A 26,588-nucleotide genomic window follows, 5' to 3' on the forward strand; every position below is an offset into this window, starting at 1 on the left:
TAAAATAATAATAATATTAAAATAATAACAATAAAGTAATAATAATAATAACATGAACATTTATATAGCACTGATTCGCACCGCTGTTTCATTGCCATCGGAGCTTACGTGCGGGTATTAAAACAAAAAGATGAGTTTTTTGACTCAGAGAGAAACAATAAATGTCTTAACTCGAGAGAGAGCTATTTCCAAACGTTAGGAGCAGCTGGGATTCATTTGGCAGTTGGGAGGTTCAAGAAGCCTGTTGAGGATCCACGATGAGATGGGAAGTCATGCAAACCGGATGCGGATTTTGACTGTATTATTTTGAAAGTTAGGACTCCAATTTAAAAATGAAACAAGGCAGGAGGCCAGTGAAGCATTGGAAGGAAGGAGAAATTAAATTGCTTGCAAAGAAAACACAAACACGCTAAGTTATGGAGAATAAATGTATTATATGTATAAATGCATAAATATATATATACGTTTCAATATGTATGTGCAAGTCTGCAGGCACATATGGTTTAGACGTGTATTCCAATTTGATTCATTTGAAACATTACTTTGTGTTACAGGCATTATTGGTGTATTGGCGTACATACATTTGCGCGTTATCATATGTACACACCCACACAATTTTGAATTTTGATTATGTATAATTAAATTTATATATATATAGCCTAAATTAAGATGAAGGATGCCAGCTTGCGATGGGATGCTGATTTTTGATATGATGGAGAGGCAGGTGTTTGAGTCTGATGAGATCACGTGCCTGTGTGATGATGTCATGATGTGTTCATGTCATCATGGGATGATGTCATCATGCATATGTTAATGTCATGATGTGATGATGTGATTTTTTCATGATGTGATGATGTCATAATGATGTGATGATGTCATAATGTGTGGATGTCATCATGTGTTGATGCCGAGATGTGATAATGGGTTGATGTGATGGTGGTGTTATTTATTGATCTGGGTGTTTGATAAGTGGTTGCCTAATGATATGTTAATGTAGTCTGGTGGTTCTTTAATGGTGTGGTCATTCAGTGATATAGTGCGTGATGGTGTGGCCATTCGGTAGTGTTGGGATGTTGGGATTCGACATTCTAAGTCATACATATTATTACTCAACGAGGAAATGATATGATGAATTGATAGGATGATAAAATTATATGATGATGTGATGATAGGATGATGCAATGAAAAAGTGATGAAACGATACGATGATAAATATGCACCAATGATTATTATATGTCATGATGTGGTATCGATTAACCGCCAGTTGTATTTGAATTCAGTAACAAGACATCAGAAGCATAAAAATTTATAGACAGCGTTAAGTTTATTCAATACGTAATGGTGATGATGATGACAATGATGATGAAGACAACGATGACGATGATGATGATGATGTTGAATCTTGAAGATGATTTTTCTTAAAAACAACGCACGATGATTTGAGTAATGAGATAATGTGATGATAAAAAAATGCGATGACTGTAGTCCGTGGTGATTTAATCAACAGTCAGTGGGAGCGTGTAGTTAGGACGCAATGTAAGGATGTGATGATGTGATGATGTAAGGATGATGTAATGATGACGTAATGATGATGTAATAGCGTAATGATGATGTAATAATGTGATGATGATGTAATGATATGATGATAATGTAATGATGTAATGATAATGTTATGATTATTCAATTTTTAAAAGGAAGGCACAAGTTAAAAGCCCGTATCCAAAAATATCTTTTTCCTGAATCAGCAAAATAAACAAATTAACTGAAAAAGAAAAGAAATAAAATGATATTATATGATATGATACTATGAAGAACATGTCTAGTTTTTGTGTGTGTGCGTGTGCGTTTGCGTGCGTGTGTGTGTGCGTGAAGAACATTCCATCTGAAAGCAGCAAGCAACCTGTTTTGTCTGCTTGCTGAGTTGACGCGGAGTTGATACATTTGAAACAATTCCATCTGCTGATGTTATGATGGATGGATGGATGGATGGATGGATGGATGAATAAACTAAAAATATATAGATGAATAAACCAGGTGCTGATGATGATCGTATAGATCATCATCATCATCTTGCTGGGGTGTCAAGCACATCTTGCTCCAGAAGTTCAGATTAACACAATTGAATTAATAATTAATAAATCAATCAAATAGGGAAAAGCTATTAATTGAATGAATGAATGTATGAATGAATAAATGAAGAGATAAATAATATAAGGAGTTAAATAAGCATAACAAATGTTTAAATAAATCAATCGTTGATTCAATGAGGTTATCATGGTATGGTTAGACGAACAATAAGTTAATATAATAAACTAATTGACGAAACATAACAAAAATGCTCGAAGTAAAAAGTATAAAATGATGGAATGAGAGCAAGAAGTGAATTCAAAACTGCTGGCATTTTAAACGCCGGTGTTTGTAGGTTCGGCACTGCACGAGGCAAGTGCCAACAAACATTTAACTGATTTCAATAATTAAGAGATATAGTCTTGTTTTGAAAATTAATAAATTTCAATTTTATGCAAATCAAACTACAGTAAATATTATAAACAGACGAATGCAAAGCAAATGCTTCACAGAACTATTTTGAAAACGTTGAAATTGGAAAGGAAAATTTAAATAAACATGCACATACAAACTGAAAGGGGCCGATCTGAGAAGCAAAATTTTTAAATAATTATCAAGCTGTGTTATATAAAATGTTAACAATACAAAAAGGCAGAAATCCAGCAGACGCAGAACTTTTAACTGTGCAACACAATTGATTGATTTGTGAGTATGCATGCAAATAAGAAGCAGGCGATGTTAGCCCAGAGATTTACAAAACTTGCTTTGGTCGCAGATTTTGAATGGAAACTAAAACATAAAAGTAGATGATTTTATGACATAAACTTTAGGATGAAAAGTGGACAAATTTTATGAAAAAATTGAATTTTCTTCTACAAATCTATTACTGTTAAACTGAAGATTAATTTCAAGTTAACTGGATTGATTTTATATTTCACTTCCTGGCCCTACCTTCCAAGACTACCACATTAATTTTCGTGTATCACGTGATTATCTGTACGGTAGGTTTAATTTAAACCAAACATTCACGTTCTGTATATAAATTATGTTTTCAATGATGTTTTTACTGTCAATTTTTTAGTTTAAAAAATGATTCTACAAACTATCCATCATGATAGAAACAAATACTTACCATAACGCTAACAGCACCATTCAGGCTAAAGGGCATTCAGCATCTAGGCTCTAAAGTCTAAAACATCGAGCTCAATTCTAAACCATGAATATATTGTTGGTCAGTAGTAATTGCACGTCTAAAGTTTAGCTGTGTTGTTTTCTGGTGGGTCTGCACGTTTTCAGAAACGCGCTAATTTCCCGATTGTCCATAAAATTGTTTCACATTAAATCACGTGACTTGGAATACTAATGTGAATTGTGGTATTTCACTTTATATATATATTATGAATAAATAAATAAATGTATAATGTATAAATGAATAAAATATATGCATGTATAATGAAATAATGTATAAATGAATAAAAAAATATACATGTATATGTGTGTCTCTGTGCGAATCAGCTTGCATGTACAAAATACTCAAGCAGATTATCGTGATTGAATGGATGGCCCCCTAAAACAAGGCGGAGAGATGATCACTTACATTACATAGTCAGACACACAGGAAGGGAACATACATCATCAGCATTAAATGCACATAAATGCGTGCCTATTAATATATGTGGCTTCCTTCAGTTATTATATTTGCGTGTCAGTGTCTGTTCGTACCAGTGCGGCGAAACCACGTTCGAATGTGAATTTGTGTGCGCTGATGTCTGCTCTGTGAGTCTGTGTTCATGCAATTTTCTACTCACATATGTATGTACAAGTAAAAACAAATGTATGTGTAAATGTGTGTGCTTATGTGAACATGGAGTCGTATGCAAATGAGTACTGTACGTGTACATACAATTGTATGTGCGTGGGTGCGTGTGTGCAAATGTGATGTACATCAGCTACTTTTGTACACTTGAGAAATTTCTTTTCAACTTCTGAGTGAACATTGCAGGCAAAAGTTTCTTTATGAAATAAATACCAAGGAGCAAAATGAAGATGTTGTCGATGATGATGATGATGTTGTCGATGATGATGATGATGACGATGACGACGACGATGATGATTATGATGATGACGACGATGATGATGATTATGATGATGACGACGATGATGATGATTATGATGATGACGACGATGATGATGATGATGACAATGAGAATGATAATAATGATGATGAATATGGTGATGATGATGATAAAGAAAAAATAGAATACGATGATGACGATGAGTACCTAGTTGATGATGATGATATCGTCTTGATGAGAAATGTTGATAAGGAATTCGTTGTTGATATCTGTAACGTGCTGGATGGTGGCTATCAGATATAACATGCTGACTTAAAGGCGAACGGCAACAACAACAACAGTAACAACAACAACAGTAACAACAACAGTAACAACAACAACAACAGTAACACATTCTTCAACATCAATCAATATTTTGTGAACTTCCATTCCATGTTTATCTCTTTATTTATTTCTTTAATTGTTTGACATTTTGTTTGAGTTCATTTTAATGGTTTCAATAAATTTGTTAATGGCTCGTTTATTGCTGTTTGTTTCTTTATTTGTTTTCTTTTGTTTCTGCCTGTGTGCGTACGTGCAAAGAATTGATCTACTTGGAATGTAGTTTTGAAATTTACTGAAGATTTTTTTGTTGGAAATCGTATTTAGGTGGATGAACTTCTTGTCAAGCCCATGAATGTCAAAAATCATCTTTTTATGTTACAATGACACTTAAATTTATTTAGTAGTTTAAATGTAACGTTTTATAATGTGTGAAACATGAATGGAAATGTTTTAATCGAGTGCAATTATTATTTCACAAGTTTATATACAATTATTTTAAATATATATTCTTGTGGAAACTTTCTCGTCGATAGGTTAATTCAAATTTTTGAAATTTGTCGTTATGTAATATTTTTTCATTTTTTATTTTTGCATTATTTCATTTTTTATATCTGCTTTTATACTTTACACAAATAATAAAAATTAAATACAAATATACAATATACAAATTTTTTCATAGTTAACGCGAAAACTTCAGTTTTAAACTACAAATTTTTACGTGATTTGAGTTTGTTTGAAATGTTTTAATTGATTAAAAAATAATAATTCAATCATATGGTTAAAAAATCATTTAAAAAAATACATTTTATTACATTTCAGTGTAATAATTTTGTTTCAATATTTTTAATAGTTCACTAAAATCATGTTGCAGTTTCTGAGGTGGAACGTTCAAACCTTCCAAACGAGTACCATACCAAAAAATGAGTGAAGCACACGATGTGAAATATACGTTGAAATTCCAACTTGCAACTTCAGCTAGCTAGAGAACATAAAGTTCTAAAATTTGAATGGAGTGATGTAAAGTAAACAAAATGGACGTCAAACTCACACTGCAGAGTCGGAAGAAAATAAAATGTTTACAAAATTAAATGCAACATTCACCAGCAACATTCTGCATATTACATTACTGAACAATCAAAAACATGAAAAATGCAAGATGGGTAAAACATTCAACATTCAGTTCACAACATTCAACATTCGGTTAACAACATTCAACACACAACATTAAACACACAACATTCAACACACAACATTCAACTTATAAAATTCAAACGACAACATTCAACACCCAACACAACATTCAACACCCAACACAACATTCAACACAAAACATTCTAAAGACACAACATCACACCAATATGAACGCAACACTCACAACGTGTAATGAACGTATCCAGCACACAACATCACATTTTTATATATTAAAAGCAGAATCACCAGAAAATCTTTTTATTTAAAAAATTATGTTGCAGGTTTAGTTGAGTTAGCTGGTATTTGTTTGATTTATATAACTCCCAGTTTAAAGATTGAAAATATTTCCACACAAGTTCTTTCAATCAAAGCGAACCAGACGCCTATCTGCTGTTTCATCGTCCAACCAAGATGTACTCTATTATTTTCAAGAACTTGAACGAGATGATATGTAGGACGATTTGAAATTTTAACTCTGAATGAATACTAAAACAACTGCTGATAACAAACTGTGGCAGGATGAGCATAAGCCTGGCAGAGACATTATGCAACAACCAATGCATGAAGACGAAATATTCAACACACAAAACACGTCAACAACTTGCGGCCTATTCAAGCAACATCAACACAGGGTAACAGACAAACAAATCAACATCAAACATGCTGTAAAAACATGCAATCACAAATATGAAGAATCATATTTCTCATGTGTTGAAAAACGTTGTTTGATCTCGCAACAAAGTTCTGTCTTAGACGTTATCAAACATGCAATAAACAAATAAAAAATAAATAAATGTGTACGTGTGAGTGTGTATCTATTTGTTTGTACATGCATATAAATTTATATTATTGTTATTTCTATTGTTATATTTATATTTATTATATTATTGATAAATAAATTTATATGTATATATATATATATGCGTGTGTGTGTGTGTGTCTGTGTGTGTGTGTGTGTCTATGTGCCTGTGTGTGTGTGTTGGATTGCCAAAACTTGTAAATTACGTTAACGAGCTGTCTCTACGAGCCGAGGTTATGAATTATTTCAGAATTTTGCAAGAGTGGCAAATGATTTATAACGATCTATATTCCAATGCACACGCATTATACTTGTAATAATTGATTGATAAGTGTACACAGTGGATGAATTCTGCTGCTGGTTTTTAAGTGGCAGGTTGCTTGCTGTCAAATAATTATTTACATTTTATTCACCATTATCTTCTTTCTATAATAAATTTAGATTTAATTATAATATATAGCTGAACTCTCGTTAGCCTTTTAAGAAACTCGTATGCTCTTTGTTGACGTTACTTTATTAAAAATGTAAGCTGAACTGATGCAATAACTGCAGCTTCGAAGAGCTCTTTCTGTAAAAAATTGCACCAGCAATGAGGCATTTTATTCCAAACCCTATCCAACTCACGTGAAATTCGCACATTAATTAAAATAATTAACGTAACGAACAAAAATAATGTGGAAGTGAATAAAAGCATGAAAACATCCACCTGTATAGATGTGCAGTGCATGCATGCATGTGAACGTTTTTTGTTAACTCGTGCATCAATCCAATGCACGCCACGTCGCGAGAGAGGCCTGGTTAATTTATTATGCCACGTACGTGTATGATTTATTTGAAACATTTTTCGTTCCTTCTACGTCCACCTGTAGCCTCGACTTTTTTCTATTAACGAGATAATTAGCGATAAAGCTGCAGACGTGTTTGTACTCCTCTCGTCAGTTGGCGCGCTAAATGTGGCTTGTAATAAAGAGAATGTTCAAAAAAAAACTTTAAATAAATTATTGAGGTTATCGCAAAATATATAAACAAAGTGCGGATGACTGAGAAGCACATAAGACATGTTTGTTTGTAGTGTGTGTGTGTGTTTGTGTGTGTTTGTGGTGTGTGTGTGGTGTGTGTGTGCTCGGCATGTTTATTTGTGTGCGTGTTCCTTTAAGTTAAATGTGTTCATGTGAGTGTACATTTCTATGGAAGTGCTTTTGTGCGTGTGCTTAAGTATGTGTGTTTGGATTTTTGTAAGTGTGTTTTTGTATTTTGTTTTTTGCTATTTGATGTATGCATGTGTGTGTGTGTGTGTGTGTGTGTGTGTGTGTGTTTTTGTATGTGGCACAGCATCACAAGATCAAACATGTGCCAGACTGTTCATCTGATAAGACTTTGTTGCGTGTACATACACGTATACATTGTCGCTCACACACAAACACACGCACGCACATTAAACACATCCCATAGCTAATGATAAGTTACTTCCTTTGTATTTATTAAGATGTTTGTTTTTGTTTGTTTCTATGTGTGTGTCTGTTTATGTTCGTTCGTAAAGACATGTATATACAATGTGTGTATGTGTGTGCATGTATGTACATGTGTGTGTGTGTGTGTGTGCGTGTTTGTGTGTGTGTGTGTGTGCGTGTGTGTGTGTGTGTTCTTACAATGAAATACGACCAAATGAAAACTCTTCTACACATGAAGATGACGCATGTGGTGTGGTCTATTTAAAAGATCCTCAATTAATAGATAACGTTTATTGAAAAATAAAAAAAAGGGACTTAAACTTTGAATCATTGAAAATTAGATAAACCATAAATAAGAAATTAGGATTTATGATTGTACTTGTTGAAAACTTCAGCAGTGTTCCTCCTCCTTCTCACTTCAAAAGTCATTCCTAATTTTTTTATCCTAAAAAAACTGGCTGCACATTTTGGGTCATGAATTCGTAACAAGTATCATACAGCATAAACTCTTCTTCAATAGGGGAAAATATTGAACTGCCGATAAAAAATGTGTACAGATAAATTTAATGTGAAAACTGCAACAAACTGGACAAATATAGAAGCGTAGAGGCACACAAACATCTTCATATTGATGAGATGATTGATTGAATAAAGAAAAGTTTTGAAGAGCATGTAGCATAATAATAAATACAAGTTAATAAATAATGAAGCAAGCAATATATCATAAAAGTTGTGTGTGTGTGTGTGTGTTTGTGTGTGAGTTGTTCTCACAAACTTCTAAAGAGAGGTCATTGATAAGATTCTAGCTGCTGCTGAAGTTTGCCTTGATATCGATTTCACGTGGGTATATTTTATTCCTGCTTCTTATCTGCAATCTTCCGTCCACATTTCATACTAGTAACAAACAATCACGATAATTTTATTATACTTTATTTCTTCTTTTTTCTTCTTCTTCTCCTTATTTGTCTTATTAGATAAATAACAAATTGAGTTGGGAATAAATGAATTTTTTCTCATTCAAACCGTTCACCACCAAGAAAACTTCCATGCGATTGTAAGAGTTTCTACAGTCCTCAGGTGTGATTTCATGACTGCATTCCAAAACGCTGGCCATAAGCTCCGACTCATTTGCACAGTTTTGTGCTTTGACTGCATTCTTCCACTTAGAGAAGATTTCCTCGGTCGGAGTTAGGTGCGGGCTATACGGTGGTAAGAAACATAGCATGTGCCCGGCTTTTTCAATTTCAGCACATATTGCACAAGTTTGTGAAAAGAACAATTGTCCATAATCAACACCGCATTCTTTATATTATCCGATGCCAATTTTTTTTTAAATTGATTTAAAAATTTTGTAAAATACTTTTCGGTGTTAAAGTCACTTCTAAACTCAGAAAAATAGTATAACCCGTCTCTTGACATCGCAGCGGAAATGAAAATATTTTTTGACCGCGCACAAGGGACAATTTTACGAGGTCTTGCACCAACTGGGGCTCTGCCAAATTTTCGTCGCGTTGTAACCTGGATACCCATTTTTTCTAGAAAAAATATTGGACGCTCAGCAACCCGCGCATATTGCAAAGCATATTCATATTTTGCCAGCTGCAATGCGTACTTTCGATATTGACGGATAACAAGCCGACACGCCTTTATCTTCAGCAAACTTCTGCTTTATCGTCTTCAACGTTTCTGAAGAATCTTCTGTGATGTATGAAAGAATAGCTTCCCTATCATCTGAAGTTAACTTCGTAACTTTGGGACGCCGCGTTTTAAATGAGTCCACTCGGCATTTTGACGCATATACCCGCAGTACATTAATGACCTTCGAATACTCTAAACCAAGTAATCTTGCAATATCTATTTTCGCATGCCCCTAGTCCCTTTCTTACATTCTCTTCATTATCTATGCAGTTAATAGTGTGCAAAAGTTATACAGTTACAGTTTATTAATTTTAAGTTTAATTATTAGAGGTTTATTAATTTTTAAGGTTATATATATATATATATATATATATATATAACATTATATTATATTTATAACATTATATTATTATATATATATATATATATATATATATATAATAAACCTGGCTTTTACAACATTTATTTCTATGGATTCCACTTTATCTTCATTAAAAAAACTCTAAGTTCAATGGTTAACAAAAGTTGTAAAACATTTTAAAAATGTTGTAAAATATTTTAAAGATGTTGTAAAATTTCTTGGATAAGTTGTATGTAATATTTTTCTTAAAACCTGCAAGTAGTTGAAATTAAAATTAATAATAGTAACAAAAGATGGCAAACAAATAAATAATTCTCAGATAACAATAAAATATGACAAAAATGTTAGTGATATAAAAACATTAATTAATTAATGGCAGCAGTTTCAGTGTAAATAGTAACAGTAATTACGGTTACTATTGAGTCAATCATGTGAGTCCACAGTGTGTGTGTGGTGACTGTGTGTTGTGTGTGTGTGAGAGAGAGAGAGAGAAAGAGATACGGGCATGCATGACAATCATTGAGTTCAACAACCCAGAGTGCATTCGAAGCAGGTCATTGTGCAAGATATTTTTGTTGACTGAGGTAATTAATTAGGCGAGCTATAAATAATTTTATTGCATATGTGTACCTTGTTTTATTACCAGTATATTAACTTACTGTTGCTATAAATATCTTATCACATTATCATCATCTTCATCACCACCCTTATTATTATTGCTACTATTATTATTTTGTTATTATTTTATTATTAACATTGTGATTGTTTATGCGGTTCATAAAACTATTTGGTTAAACTTATAAATCAGCAGACCCGTAAATAAATTGTATTGCCTACAAATATTTTCCATCATCTGTTGTTTTGTTCTATAGAAACAGTTTTGTATGTAAAATTTCAAGGGACATAAAAAATTCGTTATATAGAAACTTTCGTTTTATAGAGGTTCGATATAAGGCAGTCCTACTGCAACAGATATTTATTCGTTATGAAATAAAGAATGGTTGGTGACTGAAATTTATAAAATTTTCATATTCAAACTTACAAATTTAGCATTTGGCCAGAAGACAGAAAACATTGTGAACTGAACATGGCTGTGCGTACCAAAAAACCCAAAATCAGCGTTATAATAGGTTACTACGCAAACCTCACACGGGTGCAGTTAATATATATATCAAATAGATTCAATTTGTTCAAGAGAGCATCAAAATTTCGTCATCATTTTGAAGCATTTCGATACGATATTAAAGTTTGATTTCGATTGAAGCAAAAGAGCATAAGGCTTACACCAAAAATAACAATACCATAATAACAAGTCTCGGTAGAAATTTTTAAAATTTAATTTTGACAAGCGCTTGAAGATGACGTATAATCATTTATTAAATGCCATAATAATTATATAAAATATTTATTGTTCAGTTTGTTCGAATATTTGATGCTTGAATTATTTTATTTAACACATAAAAAAATATCAAATGAAAATGAAGTCACGAACTCGAGAATGATTGGCTGGACAATAAAATAGTATACCGCAATAAAATAAATGCTAATCAGTAAATAAAATACATAACGAAAACACTGATTTTTTAAAATTTCTCATTATCTTTATAAAACTTCTTGCGGTGATTGAGTTTTGAGACTTTATAATGACATCATAGGACATCATTTTTTGAAATATTTGATCATATTTTACATTTTTCAAGCTGTATCGTTTGAACAGCGATGCGAGTACCTACTGTCGTGTTATTCAAAGGCAACTTAATAACTACTAAAGACACAGATGCATACTCAGTACTCACTCAAGCATTTTTTGCATAAGCTTAATAACATCGCCATAAATGTGCAGTTGAAATTAAGTGCTTCACATGAAAGCAGCAAGCCCAACAGCACAACAACACAACAGTACAACAATACAGTAGAACAACTACATAATTACACAACTACACAACAGCACAACACAGCAGATTGATGTTGTTTTCTAATTTGGCGGATCAAAGTTACGTTCTTAAATTTGGCGGGACACCAATATTTGATTGTCTTAATTTTGTTTCATAACAGATATGTAAGTTTATGTATATATATGTATATATATATATATATATATATATATATATTTCAAAAATTCAACACTACTTTCAACATTGTTCAACTTTTTCATATTTCTTTTTAATTTATTAATTTCCGAGAAATTAGACATTTTATTGTTTTTTTAAAAAATTTTTATTAAATAAATTTGCAAATAGCTATTTCCAGTTATAAATAACTCATCTTCAGTGCATTATATATAAGGTATGTAAGATATAAAGGAACAAGTAATTATTAATTTATATAAATTATTTAATTAAAACAGAAAACCAATAAAATAAATTTAATAACTATAAACAATATAAAACGCGATTTTTAAAATTTTTTAAAATTTTAACGGCAAGATTGTTTATATTATGGTTGTTAAGGTAAATATCAACGCTCAGCCGAGAACGCGCACCATTTTTGAGTTTCTAAAGTCTGAGTTTATAAATGAAGAATATGAAGAAAAGATGTTGTTTGCGAGTAAAAGCAGCGAGCAACAATATTTATTTGGAAACAACACGTGACTGTACTTTTCACTCAGTCGCTCAAACGATTTCAAAAGATTGTTGCATAATCTTCATTGTTGTTACATGTACATGTTACGTAGGTAGCTACTATATCGATCAATTCAATGAAAAGTAACGAAGGAGTCGTGTGTCGTCTATGAAGTTGTCCTGTTTGCGTTCAACTAATTTTTAACTTTCTTTGTTGTTTTTCTGTTGTTTCATGTCTTTATGTTGCTGAGTGTTTGAAGCAAAACGAGACTCGATAAACTAAAACACATGCGAAAAAAAACTAAAATCTCAAATCATTTCTCAATTTGGCATAGCTGCATATACGAGTTCACTGTTGCACACAAATACACAATCAAGGTAGACAAAGGTGAGGTCATACGTGTACAATACAGTACAATAATATCTTTGTGTGAACGTGCGAGTGCGTACATCTGTTGCTACTACATCTGTTACATATGCTTGTATGTTTGTTGTGTACATACAAACTTCAGATAATATTGATCAGTCGAAAACTTCAAACAATAATTTGCTAAATGTTGTTAGCAGCGATAACGAAAAATTATTTATCAGTTTTCATGTGCGGAATGATAACATTGCAATAAAATGAATGAGTGTAACTGGAGTGTGGGGTGGAGGCAGAAGGCTGCTTGTTCACGCAAGCAGTCAACTTGAAATACTGAACACACAAAGTGCAGGAAGGTAGTTAACTGAGCTATATTAAAAGAGCGTACAAGTGTACACTGAAAATAAATAGGAAGATGACAACAACGGCAAATAGGATGACGACGAAAGTGATAACGACGTAGTAAAAAAACGACGATGCTAGAATAATAATAACGCATTTCACAATCGATCAATGAGCGTGGTGTATTCAACCATCATCCGATCGTCATCCCACACAAACATGGCACAACATGTGTAAAATTGAATGATCTACAAAACAATTGCATGTGTAGTGTGCTTCTTTCAAATAATTTACGCCATTTCACTTATACAAAACTCACGCGCGCATTATCTGATTGTTTGTTACTTAACATTTGTATAATAAATAAACATAGGTAAGTAAGAGTAATTCGATAAAAAAGATTTTGGTTGATCTTATTGAGCACCGATATCTGTGTTGAAAAATGTAAAGCTTTGCGTAGCGTACAAAACAAACGTTTATGTTCGTTAGATAGACACGGAGAAGGATGAATTATCTCCGCAACGTTCCGAAAAGTTGTTGTTATCGTAAATTCAATACAAGGCAATAAAAACAAACTTACTTTAATTACTGAAGCTAGCTTGTAAATAAAAACACGGTTGCGCATTGAGACAGTGAGTCGCGCATATTGGCGTGGAATCAGCAAGCTCGTGCACATTACCATAAATAAATGCTTGCAAGGAACAAACGATGACGTTCTGCAGGTTCCTAATTATAATCATAATGGTAACAATCAACACGACAGATTTTGAGCATTCGGTAAACTTTTGTTAAAAGACACCACAAAGCTTAGTAACTGATTATTGACTATCTATATATAACGATAACACAACGATGCAAGCAAGCATTATCTTCTCATAACGATCCAGCCCAGAACAGTGCATTACTCATCGCCATGCTTAATCATAATGTTGCAACAACGCGCAACATGTGTTCGTGACTTGTGCATGTGCATCATCCATTAAATATTGCGTTCACATTGATGTTATTGAAACGATGCTTTCTTTGCAGACGACATCGTCAATCAATAATTTTCATAAGTCTGCACGTCAGTCGGTTCTAATAAAAAAGTTTAAGCGTTTGATCATCAAAAACTAAAATCGAAAAAGGAGGCGGCGAGACGAGTTCTATTTTCATTCTGCGCCTTTTGCGATCTTGTATCTATTTAATTACCACGACGTTACATCAAATCAAGTTATGGATTTTAGAGCAAATATTTAAAAAATTCTGACGATATGTGAAAGATAAATCTTTCAACATCTTTTGAAACTAGAAAAACATTTTCGATTAAATTAGAGCATCTATATTTTTTAATCATTAAATTAATTTTGTATAAATTTATCATAGTGTATCCTGAAAAAAGTATACACAGTATAAATAACATGCAACTTTATAAATACAACGTAATCCCACAGCGCAACGAAATGCAACCCTTAAGAGATAGATACACCAAACTTCATAGGAGCAAGCAGGCACAACCCAGGAGCTGCTATGCCACGTATCTGACGTAAAATGAATGAAACTCAAATCTTCATTCACGAAGGGTTCATTTTATTTGTAATAGAAATTCCAGTTAACGCATAAACAGGGTTTACAATCCAGAATAATACATTCTAAAAAATATATTAAAATGTGTCCAATATATACAGAAGTACATAAATACGTTGTATGACTTTATGTATACCATATAGATAGCGACACATATTTGATAAATAATAATAATAATAAAGTTTTATATAATGTTCAAAAATAATTGCTAAATAAATTTAATGTTTGGTCTTTAAATTTAAAAACCTTAAAAAATATTTATAAAGTAATGCTCCTAGAACGAAGGTGCTTCCACTCAACTTCCTCATTCCCTTCAACTTAACGCAGAAACACCGAATTTGATTATCCTATAAGAGAAAAACCCCATCGAATTTATAACAATGTGTTATTAACAAGCTAGCCGTTAATTCAGTTGTGTGCAAATTTGAAGTCAAACTCAGCTGAACGAATTGAAACCGATATTACAACAGCACTATTTCATATGTTCATTCATCTTTTACACCGAGGGTATACAAGTCATTTTGTGATCTCTTCAATTTAACGAAGTGACTAATAAAATATCGCATCTGAAACCAAGAAAACAGAATTAAAAAATTTATGTTTAACCGAACAAAACTATATAAATAAATTATAACAATGCCAGAAAACTGAGTGAAAAATAGGTTATCATCGTTTGCCACACCAATTCTGTTCCAGCTTATATTACCAATAAACCAAATCGTATAAACCAGGTATTATAACTTATATATATATATATATATATATATATATATATATATATATATATATATATATATATATATATATTAGAAATTACTATCAGCCTATACCTACCGAACAACGTCACAATAAAATTAAACCAATCAAAAAGCATAACACATTTTGAACCTCAATGATTATAATATAATGTATATTCCATGACGTCAATTATATGAATACATATAGATAGAAATAAATCATCACTACTATATCATATGAATTAAATAACATGTCGTAGATGAGACGTGCGGGAACATCAATCACTACATGGCGTACTTGTGGGTCCAGTCCTTCGCCATTTGGTTATACCGCTCTTTGTCCGTTTTGTACATGCGAGCAATCTCTGGTACAAGAGGGTCATCAGGGTTTGGATCCGTCAACAGTGAACAAATTGAAAGTAAAACTGAAAGTAAACGTTGCAATTGGGTTATAAATCATAATTAAAAGTGCAAAATATCAGCAGCAAATGTAATAAGAGCAACAACAATTACGCGCCACCATTGCCTTCACTACTTCAAATATTAGGACTCACTTTCTCACAGTTCACACAGTTCGTGAAAATAATGCTAGCCTCTCATAATCTGGTCATAACTTAAGATTTAAAAGTTTTTTTGCTCCTTTATTTAAAGACCCATCAAAATATTGCTAACATATCATTCATTATTAACGTAAATTATGATACAAAAAATGATATTTAAATCTATTTGAGATGTTATTATTATTGAATTATTTTTTCTCTATTCCAGAAGATTCCAATGAAGTATGTACGTAATTTCCAGTACGTAATTTCCAAGTAACGCTAAGTAAAAGATGCTAAGTGAATAATGACAGAACTCCAATCTTTCAGATAACAAAGCACATGCATGCAAGGAAGGTTAATAAATTTTATGCTTATTTATAGTGACGGATACAATAAGTGCTCAAAATCGTGAGAGAATTCAAAAAAGAATGAACCCAGGGAATAAAAAACAACTGAAGTGATTTATGGTCATTATACTGAGTCTTATTTTTTTTGTTTGTGAGTCTGCAAGTACAGAGACGGCAAATGCATGGATGAAAGTTTTTATGAATAAAGTTTTTACAATCTGTTGCAGGTGTGGATGTCTACAGCTTGGAATTCTACAGAACACACGTGTAAAATATATGGGTACGGTGAAAAATGTACAAGAAATGAACAGTTTACAAATGGATGCATTAAAAGTCTTGAATTTTAAAATTTCAACGCTTTTCACTGTCAGGATGCTATCCGAATAATGAACCGGAAGAACAATAAGGAAGCCCAGCGTTATCTGGACAGAGGAATGATATATAATTGCTACTCAACTGAAAACTGCAGACCCAAAAAAAATTATCTGGAAAGAATATTTTATTGAAATAGAACCTACTAATATACTTTCTCAAAAACTTTGTTGTTTGCTTTTCATATGAGCTGAAATAAAATATAAATGAAAGGTGATAGAATTTTCATTTCGCTTGAAACCATGCATGGCCACAAAACCACACATCTTATTATTTACCTGCCACAAAGCAGAAAATAAACGGAAACATTGCTCAACATTTTCAGTGACAAATACAATTACCTTTAGTGAGAGATTTGAAAAAAGAATAAAATGAGAAGTTGTGCTATAAGTTAAATATACTTGCAGTTGAAAGATCAATTGGAAATGAAATAAATTACTGGAAATTGACTCTTCTTCGTGTGGTAAAAGTTGTAAAAATACTGGTTTTAAAAGGACTACCATTGTGTGAACACATTGAAAAGTTTGGAAATTCAGAAAGTGGAAAGTACATGATGCTTATCGCTAACTTTGATTTTTTATGGTGCATCATATAGTAAGATTCAGTGAATGTGGCAAGGGTAATGCATATTATCTGTCCTCAACAACTATAGAAGAGTTAGTAGCAATATTGGCAAATAATGTACAAGACGAACTCGTCAACCAAATAAGAAGAGGCAAATATTTTTCCTCAACTGTTTACTCAACACCTGACCGAGCAAAAGTTGATAACTTTCCATGGTAATCAGATACGTTCAAAAAGCGAAGTGCCTAACAAAGCATTTTTAGTGTGTCTACCAAACACTGGCCACAAACCACAAGACCTATTTAAAAGAATACCTTGTTTTTCACAGACACAACCTGGATCTTCAAAAACTGTTGGCAAAAATCTTGCGATAATGCTTCAAACATGGCCGGAAAGTATTCATGACCTCGAGCGTGCATCAAGGAAGTCAGCCATGAAGTTTCATTTATAACGTATTTAGCTCACTCACTTCACCGAATTGACAGAAGCACTAAAAGTTTTCTTTGTGAAAATTACCGTCTGCATAAAAAATAGAAGAATTTAAATGGTACATTGACAAAGAACAACCATATACTACTATTGAAATAACAGAATCCTGGACCAAAGCATGTATTAGTGGAAGAGATTTACATCTAGCATGATATGTGTTGTTCAGAAAAGACAAAGGAAATCAGAATGATTTTACCTTTAGTGCAAGAGGAGTTTGGCTTTATGTTAATTAGAGTAAAACAGCAACAGAAAGAAACAACCATGAGGAGTGTGTCGGCGTGAGATTAGGTGCTATGGAGATAAAATTTTGGTAGGTGTGTTAGAGGCTGAAAAGCTCTAGAGATGAGGCAGACTGTTGGAATTTATTGGGAAACTTCAATTCTCACATTTCTCACCAGTGATCACCAAGCAGTCTGTATCAATGTAATAAAATAACAGGATGAAGCAAAAATAATCCAACGAGGTATAACTTTAATGAAGCTGACTACAACAAGGTGAGACAAAAGTTTAAACAGCTAAATATATAAAATCCATGCTTTAGTCAGTTGCAAAATTTTTGAAAAATCGCATGTTAGGGGTGATTGAATCAATTATTCTATTCCTAAAGGTAGCATAGGTAAAAGATGAAAACCATGAAACCATGGATTAACAAGGAAGTTAAAAAATTGAAAAAAAGTTGTGAAGAAAAAAAAAAGTGAATGAATTGAAGAACAATAAAGATTGAATCTGAAAAAACAGCACACTGGATGTAAAATCTAAACACAAAAATGAAAGACTACAGACTGATCAAGGAAAGTAAACCTAGCACAATAAGATGGTAAAAAGGAAAAATGGCTTAGAATAGTGAAATGAGTTGCAAGAGTTTCTACAACTATAATTTCTGTCCAGTTTTAAGAGATGTTGGCTGTTGCATCTTTTAATGGTAGTCAGAACAAAAAATGCCTTTGAATGTATATAACAGGAACCAAACAGATAAAATTTCAAACATGCATGGACTTGATAGGATAACAGTAAATATTTAAAAGTTTTTAAACAATTTGATTAAAAATTAAGAAATCTAGCTAAGGTTTTAAACCAACAATTTTTCTTTATTCTGTTTGGAAGTAAATATTCAATCTGCACAATCTATATTTGACATTCCAATACAAATATTGAATCAGTTACACCAACCATAAGATGATAAATTGCACTAATTAATACTTCCTTAGGTTTGCTGAGTTAATCAACAAGAAAAAAAATTATAAAAAAACCTTTGCTAATTGTGAGTGCTGGCGACCACTGTGATCGTAATATATCCAAGCAGATGCTTCCATTGCTGTTTATGTTCGGGTGGTATATTCTAGTCGTGAAGGCAAGCTGGTGTTGAGATGAAGCTTATATTTACTAAACAATAAGTCAGATGTAAATTTTGATTGTTTGATTTAAAATTAGCAATTAGAAAAGCTGTTATGAATTGCAAAATTGACATCCATCGAGCAAATTACTAGCAGGAAGAAAACTATATACTATTTTCATAAACTTCAGAGTGAAAAAAAATTAAAACTGTTCAACAGGAAAACATCAGATAAAAACAGCATATTAATTAAAAATTCTTATATTCTATAAAGGTATTTAAGTTTGTTTGTTTTACACATCATTATTCAAAACTAGCTTTAATGTTAATCGTGATGCAAAAACTTTTTTAAACTTTAGTGTAATTTTTCATATTGCTGTTTTTATTTACTACAAGAAAATTTTTTTACTTTTAAAACATAAACCTTTTCAAAAGTGACCAAATTATAACAAAAAGACCAATCAAAAAACTTTCTATAAAGCTCAAACATGTAATAGTTAACACTGAAATGTTAATTAAAAACTAATAAAATACTTTTGGTGGTTTGAATGGGTAATCAGTGGGGAAATGTATCGTGAGAAAGAACACACCACCTTGATATGGGCTGTCCGGCTGCATTCAATTAATTAGTTAATCAATTAATTAGTTAATCAATTAATTAGTAATCAATTAATTAGTAATCAATTAATTAGTTAATCAATGAATAAGTTATTAAAGAATATTGAAATATGAAACCATTTATAACATCCTTTATTACTCAACAGATATCTTTAATTAATTAATGCCCTGTCATTTATTAAAAACGTTTAGATTAAGCTTCTCAGTACTTATTGGTTAATATCTATGCTATAAAAAATGTAACATGGTATTAATATAAATGCCAATTTTTATAAACTGTTAAAAGATTTGATAATTAATTTGAGATGCAATAAATTTTGATACACTATCTTTATATAACCTAAAACATTATTATCAAATAAAAAAAATATCATCATATAACTCCTCTAATTACTTGAAAAATTCATTTATTTTGAAGATCTTTTATCATTTTAGGTCCCAATTTAACTTACAAATAAAACCTCAAACAAATTATTAACTTTCCTCGTTAATTTTATAAAAAAAATATTCTAAACAAATTGTAACAGTAAAGTATTTATAATTAACTCAATTAATTCAAAGAGATTCTAACTAATACAATACAAGATCACAAAGGCTTATTTAACCATGCTTATTGAATAGTTCTGTCAAAATTGACCAGCACATATTTATCATCATAGACAAACAAACACGTAAAGAGCTTTCAAGGGGTATAAAGAGGATTAATAAGTATAGACAGCATTTCAGAAAATAACTCGATAGATGCCCTTATAAATCTTCTTCAATACAACACAATACAATAAAGTAGGCCGCTGAATATTCTATAAAAAAAAACTGCTGAATATTCTATAAAAAACTTCAGTAAATTAAAAAATGTATATGTAAAAAAAATTTGATCTAACAGGTCCCATGATAGTTGCTTGCCAATGAAATACTGAAAAAAAAAATAAATTACACTGTCACGATTCAAATGAATTTTTATTGAGAAACATGTAAATGTAAAAGCCTTAAAAAAACATAATCATACAATTGCATATAAGGCATAAGCAATTGACATTCTAGCAAGCACAAACAGGATGTCAATCAAATAATGATATGTTTGAAAATTAAAAATAGGGATTCTTTCAAATCAAACAATTTTAATTTAGGCAAGAGGAGACTAGTTCATATATAAAATAATTTAAAATCAAAGTTATATAGAGAAACATTTGGCATTGTAGAGATAGACTGAGCTGAACTACTACATAAACTGTTTAGTGTTTATGAAGAGCTTAACAGATAAAAAAACTAACAATCATCACCAACAGGTCCAGCAGAACAACCAGCTGGAGGGTCTTTTGACATGTCTTGGAGTTCCTGAATATAATATGGTACACTAAGTTAAAAAAAAATTAAATTAAAAAAATTAAACTATTAAGTTTCAATCCTGATAAAATCAAATTTAATAAAACAAAATAATTAACAAATTTAAAAAACGTTAATTTTAAATTACAAAAATAATAATAAAATGCTAAAAAAATAAAATGTTCCTAATAAAAACACAAAAAGACCTAATTTAAAATAAATTTATATATATAAATCTTGGATATAATCTGATATCTACTAATAATCTCCCTCAAATCAACTCTAAAAACTTTTTATACAAATCACGCATTTTGTAACTCGCTTATAAAGGAACTCTTCAAGTAGCAGGAGACAACAAGAGAAGACCATGTTGTATTTTATTTTTAAAACTCGTTCATTTTGTTTATACTCAAGTCGTGGTTAAAATCTCCTATCAAATTCATTAGAATAAATAACTGTAGAATAAATATATCCAAATCGTCTACATACTTTATTAATTCTTTTAAGAGCCATGTTTTACTTTATTCGCACCAGCTTTAGAGATTTTGAAAGAAAGTAGTCATGAAATTTCTCAAGATGGCTCAAGGTTGTTACTAATAGCCAAACTATACTACGTCGGGCGTATTTATTTTATATTATTTATTTTCATATTATTGTGTAATCGTGATGTTGATAATCGTATATGAAAAACATTGTGGTAGTGAACACAATGTATCAAACAAATTTTTTATTTAATCGATAATTTCTATTTTTTTAAACATTTATTTATAATTAAAAAAACGATATTTTATAATGGCATTATGTTATTTCCACTGTCGAGTCATCATTTCTTCTGATGGTGCCAAATTAATGAGTACAGTCTTTTATCAATTCAGTTGTTGAAACCATGTTAATAGATATACCCTGCTTTGCATTTTATTTCTATTGTAAACTATATACATACGTTACTGGGACAGAGACCTCGGCGTACCTGGGGGCGTCTAAAGAGGGGGTAAGGCAGTTGCCTCTATTTCAAGCTAGGGAGAAAATTTTTTCATTTTAAATAACATTTCAAAAAAACGAACCAAGTGTTTTAAACGATTTAAAATTATATTCTTTATAAATTTTACGTTGCAATCATTCTTAAACATTTAAAAATTATATGTACCAGCAAGTTTATCTGAGTTGGCTTGAATCATCATCGAGTGACAATGAAAGTTTTAAATTGGTTAATAATATTTAATAATTTAATAATATTATATGTCACGTATTGAAAGAAATGCAGTGTGTATATATATTGACATGGCTTTTGCAATGGAATTGATAAAAGACCGCATTCAGATTTGACAGATTTGACATCGTTAGATGGAAAGCTGATTCTACATGGAAAACAATATGCGATGAGTCGATATCAGCCCGGAAATTTAATTTGAAAGGCGTCGTGCCAAAAAAGAAAATGTTACACGAACATTGCAGTGACGAATGTTTAGTTTGGTCTTAATAAAGTGAAAAATGAATGCTTTTTAAATGTTTCTAATGAAGGGAATTAACAAATAAAGAGCAGGAATTTGAGCGGCAAAATTTACTTAATTTGAAAAAACTTTCAACATTCGCACTCAAAAACACTTCTAGGCAGCCGATGCGTAATAGCTAGCGAGATACAATCTTTTTGTAACCAGTATTAGTAGTGTCAACTCAGAAAACGTTGCAACTGAACTAAATGATTTTGAAAAGACGGAAAATATTTCTGTAGGTTCGGTCTATGACTGGCATGGAAATATTTTTTTATGAGTAAGATGAGGAAGTCGAAAAAATGGCATACTATGATATAATTGATATATGTTAGTGCAGGAAATTTTAAGCTGATGATTACCAAAATTAATTAATATTTATGGTGGAATGCAGATATTTGAAATTGATTTTGGGCATAACTGAATGAAGTCAAATAAAACTTATTTATATATTGATATATTTATTTCAACAGAAAAGCCAAAAATAATTTTACAAGCATCATCAACATCTGTAGTATTAAAAAGCGATATTCATGTCTATTTTGATAGATTTGAATTAATAATTTCCCAATCAATGCGCGACCATCATCAACAAGAAACTAAGATGAAATCTGCATCTAGAACAGCAGATGGGGATGAACCAGACATTTGTTGGTATCATAAAACATTTATATACAGAGCGAGGAAATGCACCAAACCGTGCAATTACAGAACACAATCCACCAAGTTGTCTAACTGACGGTCAGTTGCTAAAGGTGGCGGGAATCTTGGGCCAAAATACTTCTACTCGCCTACATGATTCACCGGCCTCAAATATCAATAAACAACAACAAACAGCCGCTAAAATATGGCAGGCAACAACACGCCACTAACATAACATTTTTGTTATTTATATTATCAAACAATTTTTTTCATATCTTGACGTTTGTCTATGCAGTGTTTTTATTTATATTCAATTTTACAAGTTTTTATTCCGTTATTGCGGTTAAATTTAGAAATTTAATATTTAAATGATTGAAAAAAATAATAATTTATTAAATTTCTATCTAAGTTCATTTTCACCAAGTGAATATTTCCCTATATAAATCAACTTGCACTGATGATGATTCATTCGGAATCGAAATATGACCTTATTTGCAGCATGAATTCGGAAAATAAGTTTATTTTGAATTTTAATAAACTAAACGTTCTCCGAAAAACTTTAGTGAGAAAAATCCAAAAAAAGAACTATTGTGATTGAGTGTGTTGAGTCCAAATGAGAAATACGGCCTTATTTGCAGCATGAATTCGAAAAATAAGTTAATCGAAAAAACGAACTACAAACATATTAACGCCAAACATTCGGTAAAATTTATAGAATATTGTAAATATATATGTATATATATATATATATATATATAATAAAATTTTTCTAAACAGTCACTAAACGCGAATTCAATGATCTCAATGCTTGCCAGTTCATGACTCTTTTTAATGAAAAAATTAAAGTGATAAAACAGGGGATTGACACTGAAAATCAGTCTTGTCTTAACAGTGATGATCATGGATGTCAATAGTTATTTTCGACTTTTCGGGCGGTGTCTGAGGCTGATGTCAGGAAAGAAGTGCTTCATTAACCTACAAAGTCCTGTCAACTAGATATTTTACAAACGCGTTTCTTTAAAAAACATTTTGAATGGTTCTTTCCATTTATAACTGTTAAATTTCCTGTTACGTAGATCGTTTAATTAATTGATATACTATTGAAAGACATTAAAAGAAGAGAAATAAATTAAGCAACGTTCTCGACTTGTTTATTATCCACCGGATCAACAGAAAAAGAAAAAAGTGAAGTTACATACAAAGCAAAGAACATTTGGTCCAAAGAAAAATAAATGTATATTATAAATCATAATGTTTTAATATAAAACATAAAACTCAACACCTCATTTTATTTAAAACATTAGATGACCTTAACCTAAATGTTCTGAAGACCCATCGCACACATCAGATTTTTTAGTCTTGGTCCTACCATTGGTTTTGTCAGAGCATCAGCAAGTTCTGTCGCAACTCGTTCAACTGAAACTTCTTCTTCTGCAACCTTTTCTCTGACAAAGAAATGTCTAATGTGGATGTGATTTGTTCTTCTGTGAAGTTCTGGATTGTGTGCTAAACAAATTGCTGCTTCATTGTCGACAAAAATTTCTGGCTTATTCTTTAGATGTACAATGTCGTTCAACAATCGTTTGAGCCATATCACTTCACGAGCTGCTTCACTTGCGGCAACGATTTCTGCTTCAGTAGTTGAAATCGCAACTGAGGGTTGACGTTGGCTAAACCAACTGATCACGCTTTCTCCAAACATACAGATTACACCTGATGTCGATCTTCCACTAGATTTATCTCCTCCATGATCTGCATCACTGTAGGCTATAAGTGTATTGTTTTGACCAGACTTGTAAACAATACCGACATCAGCTGTGCCTTGCAAATATCTGAAAATTTACTTAACTTGTGCTACATTGGACTTGCTGGGTTTCTCTAAACTTCTGGATGCTACTCCAACTGCATATGCAATATCTGGTCTTGTTCCCGTCATCAAGTACATCAATGCACTAACTGCTGATCTGTAAGGAAATTTCACTTCCTCGTGTTCATTTTTGTTTTCATTGAACTCAGATTTTGAAATCGGAGTTGTACAGGATTTACACTGACTCATCCCAAACTTTTCAGGAATCATTCTTGTATAGGATGTTGCAGGTTTAGATGTTATCTTGAACTCTGACTTTAATTCTTTTTCAAATATTTTTAGTTTTTCTTTATCGGTTCCTGCAACTAGTCCATCATCAACATACAGTGCAAGTATGAGTTTCTTTCCTCCCTGTATTCTAATGAACAAACAAGTATCTGCATCACTTTGTTTGAAATGTTTTTTTTTCAAGAATTCAGCAAAGCGTTTGTTCCAACATCTTGGAGCTTGTTTAAGTCCTAGAGACTTCGCTTGAGTTTACAGACTCTTCCTGAATTATCTTTAAAACCTTCAGGTTGCTCCATGTAAATATCTTCATCTAGTTTGCTGTAAAGAAATGCTGTTGACACATCAAACTGCATGAGTGACATCTTTTCATTTGCAGCAACACTCAATAGGGTTCTTATAGTTGAACTTCTGACCACAGGACTATAGGTTTCTTCATAGTCAATTCCCTTTTTCTGAGAAAAACCTTTTACCACTAGCCTGGCTTTAAAACGTTCAACAGAACCATCTGGATTGTGTTTTACCTTGTAGACCCATTTGCATTGTATTGCCTTATGACCTTTTGGAAGACTTACCAAATCCCACGTTTGATTTTCCTTTAGTGACTGCATTTCACTGCTCATGGCTTTAAACCATTCATCTTTTTCATCATTTTGAATGGCATCTTTGTAGCTCTCTGGTTCAAGTACTTCACATATTGCAGACATAACAAAAGGATCATAACGAGATGGCTTTTTGATATTATTCCTGTCACGTAAAACCATACCTTTGGTCTTTTGATTACAACAGTCAGATTGATCTTCTTCATCAGATGAAACTGAACTACGGTTGTGAACATCTTCATCAGTTGAAATATTTTCTTTAAATAAAGTTTCTTTATTTTCATTTTTGATTTCAACATCAATCGAAACTGTATCATCTGAACAACTTTCTTCTTGCAAAATCACTGAATTTGGTTTGACAACCTTCTCATCAAAAATAACATTTCTTGATCGATGCATTTTATTTCCTGGTTGAACAAAAATTCTGTAACCATCGTCACCTTCATATCCAACGAAGATACCCTTTACAGCTTTAGTATCCATTTTACGTCGTTTCTGCATAGGAATATGAACATAGGCTTTGCTACCAATGATTCGTAGATGTGTTATCTTAGGTTTTTTGTTAAACCACACTTCATACGGTGATTTTCCTTCTACAGAAGATGGTCCAGTTCGGTTGAGTATGTAAGCAGCAGTATTAATTAATTCAGCCCAAAGGGCCTGAGGCAGTTCTTCATGAGCCAGTCTGCTCTTGCTGC

The 26,588-nt window shown here is 31.8% G+C and overlaps 2 protein-coding genes across 2 annotated transcripts; both read right to left on the reverse strand.

Annotated features, from left to right (window-relative positions):
* Positions 1-8,267: 8,267 nt before the first annotated feature.
* On the reverse strand, positions 8,268-9,437 carry HELRODRAFT_160303 (hypothetical protein; the record flags this gene model as incomplete). The annotated part of the gene is made up of 3 exons (XM_009017274.1): positions 8,268-8,365; positions 8,931-9,106; positions 9,268-9,437. 3 exons carry the CDS (start codon positions 9,435-9,437, stop codon positions 8,268-8,270), a joined length of 444 nt encoding a protein of 147 aa, XP_009015522.1.
* A 5,287-nt stretch (positions 9,438-14,724) lies between these two features.
* Positions 14,725-21,610, reverse strand: HELRODRAFT_184920 (hypothetical protein). The gene is made up of 7 exons (XM_009017275.1): positions 21,554-21,610; positions 21,013-21,076; positions 20,623-20,654; positions 19,658-19,735; positions 19,041-19,146; positions 15,527-15,901; positions 14,725-15,488 (listed from the first exon to the last, which is right to left on the reverse strand). Exons 1-6 carry the CDS (start codon positions 21,575-21,577, stop codon positions 15,762-15,764), a joined length of 444 nt encoding a protein of 147 aa, XP_009015523.1. The 5' UTR covers positions 21,578-21,610; the 3' UTR covers positions 14,725-15,488; positions 15,527-15,761.
* Between the last annotated feature and the right edge of the window lie 4,978 nt (positions 21,611-26,588).

Source organism: Helobdella robusta, assembly GCF_000326865.2.
Source record: "Helobdella robusta unplaced genomic scaffold HELROscaffold_2, whole genome shotgun sequence".
Taxonomy (NCBI): Eukaryota; Metazoa; Annelida; class Clitellata; order Rhynchobdellida; family Glossiphoniidae; genus Helobdella; species Helobdella robusta.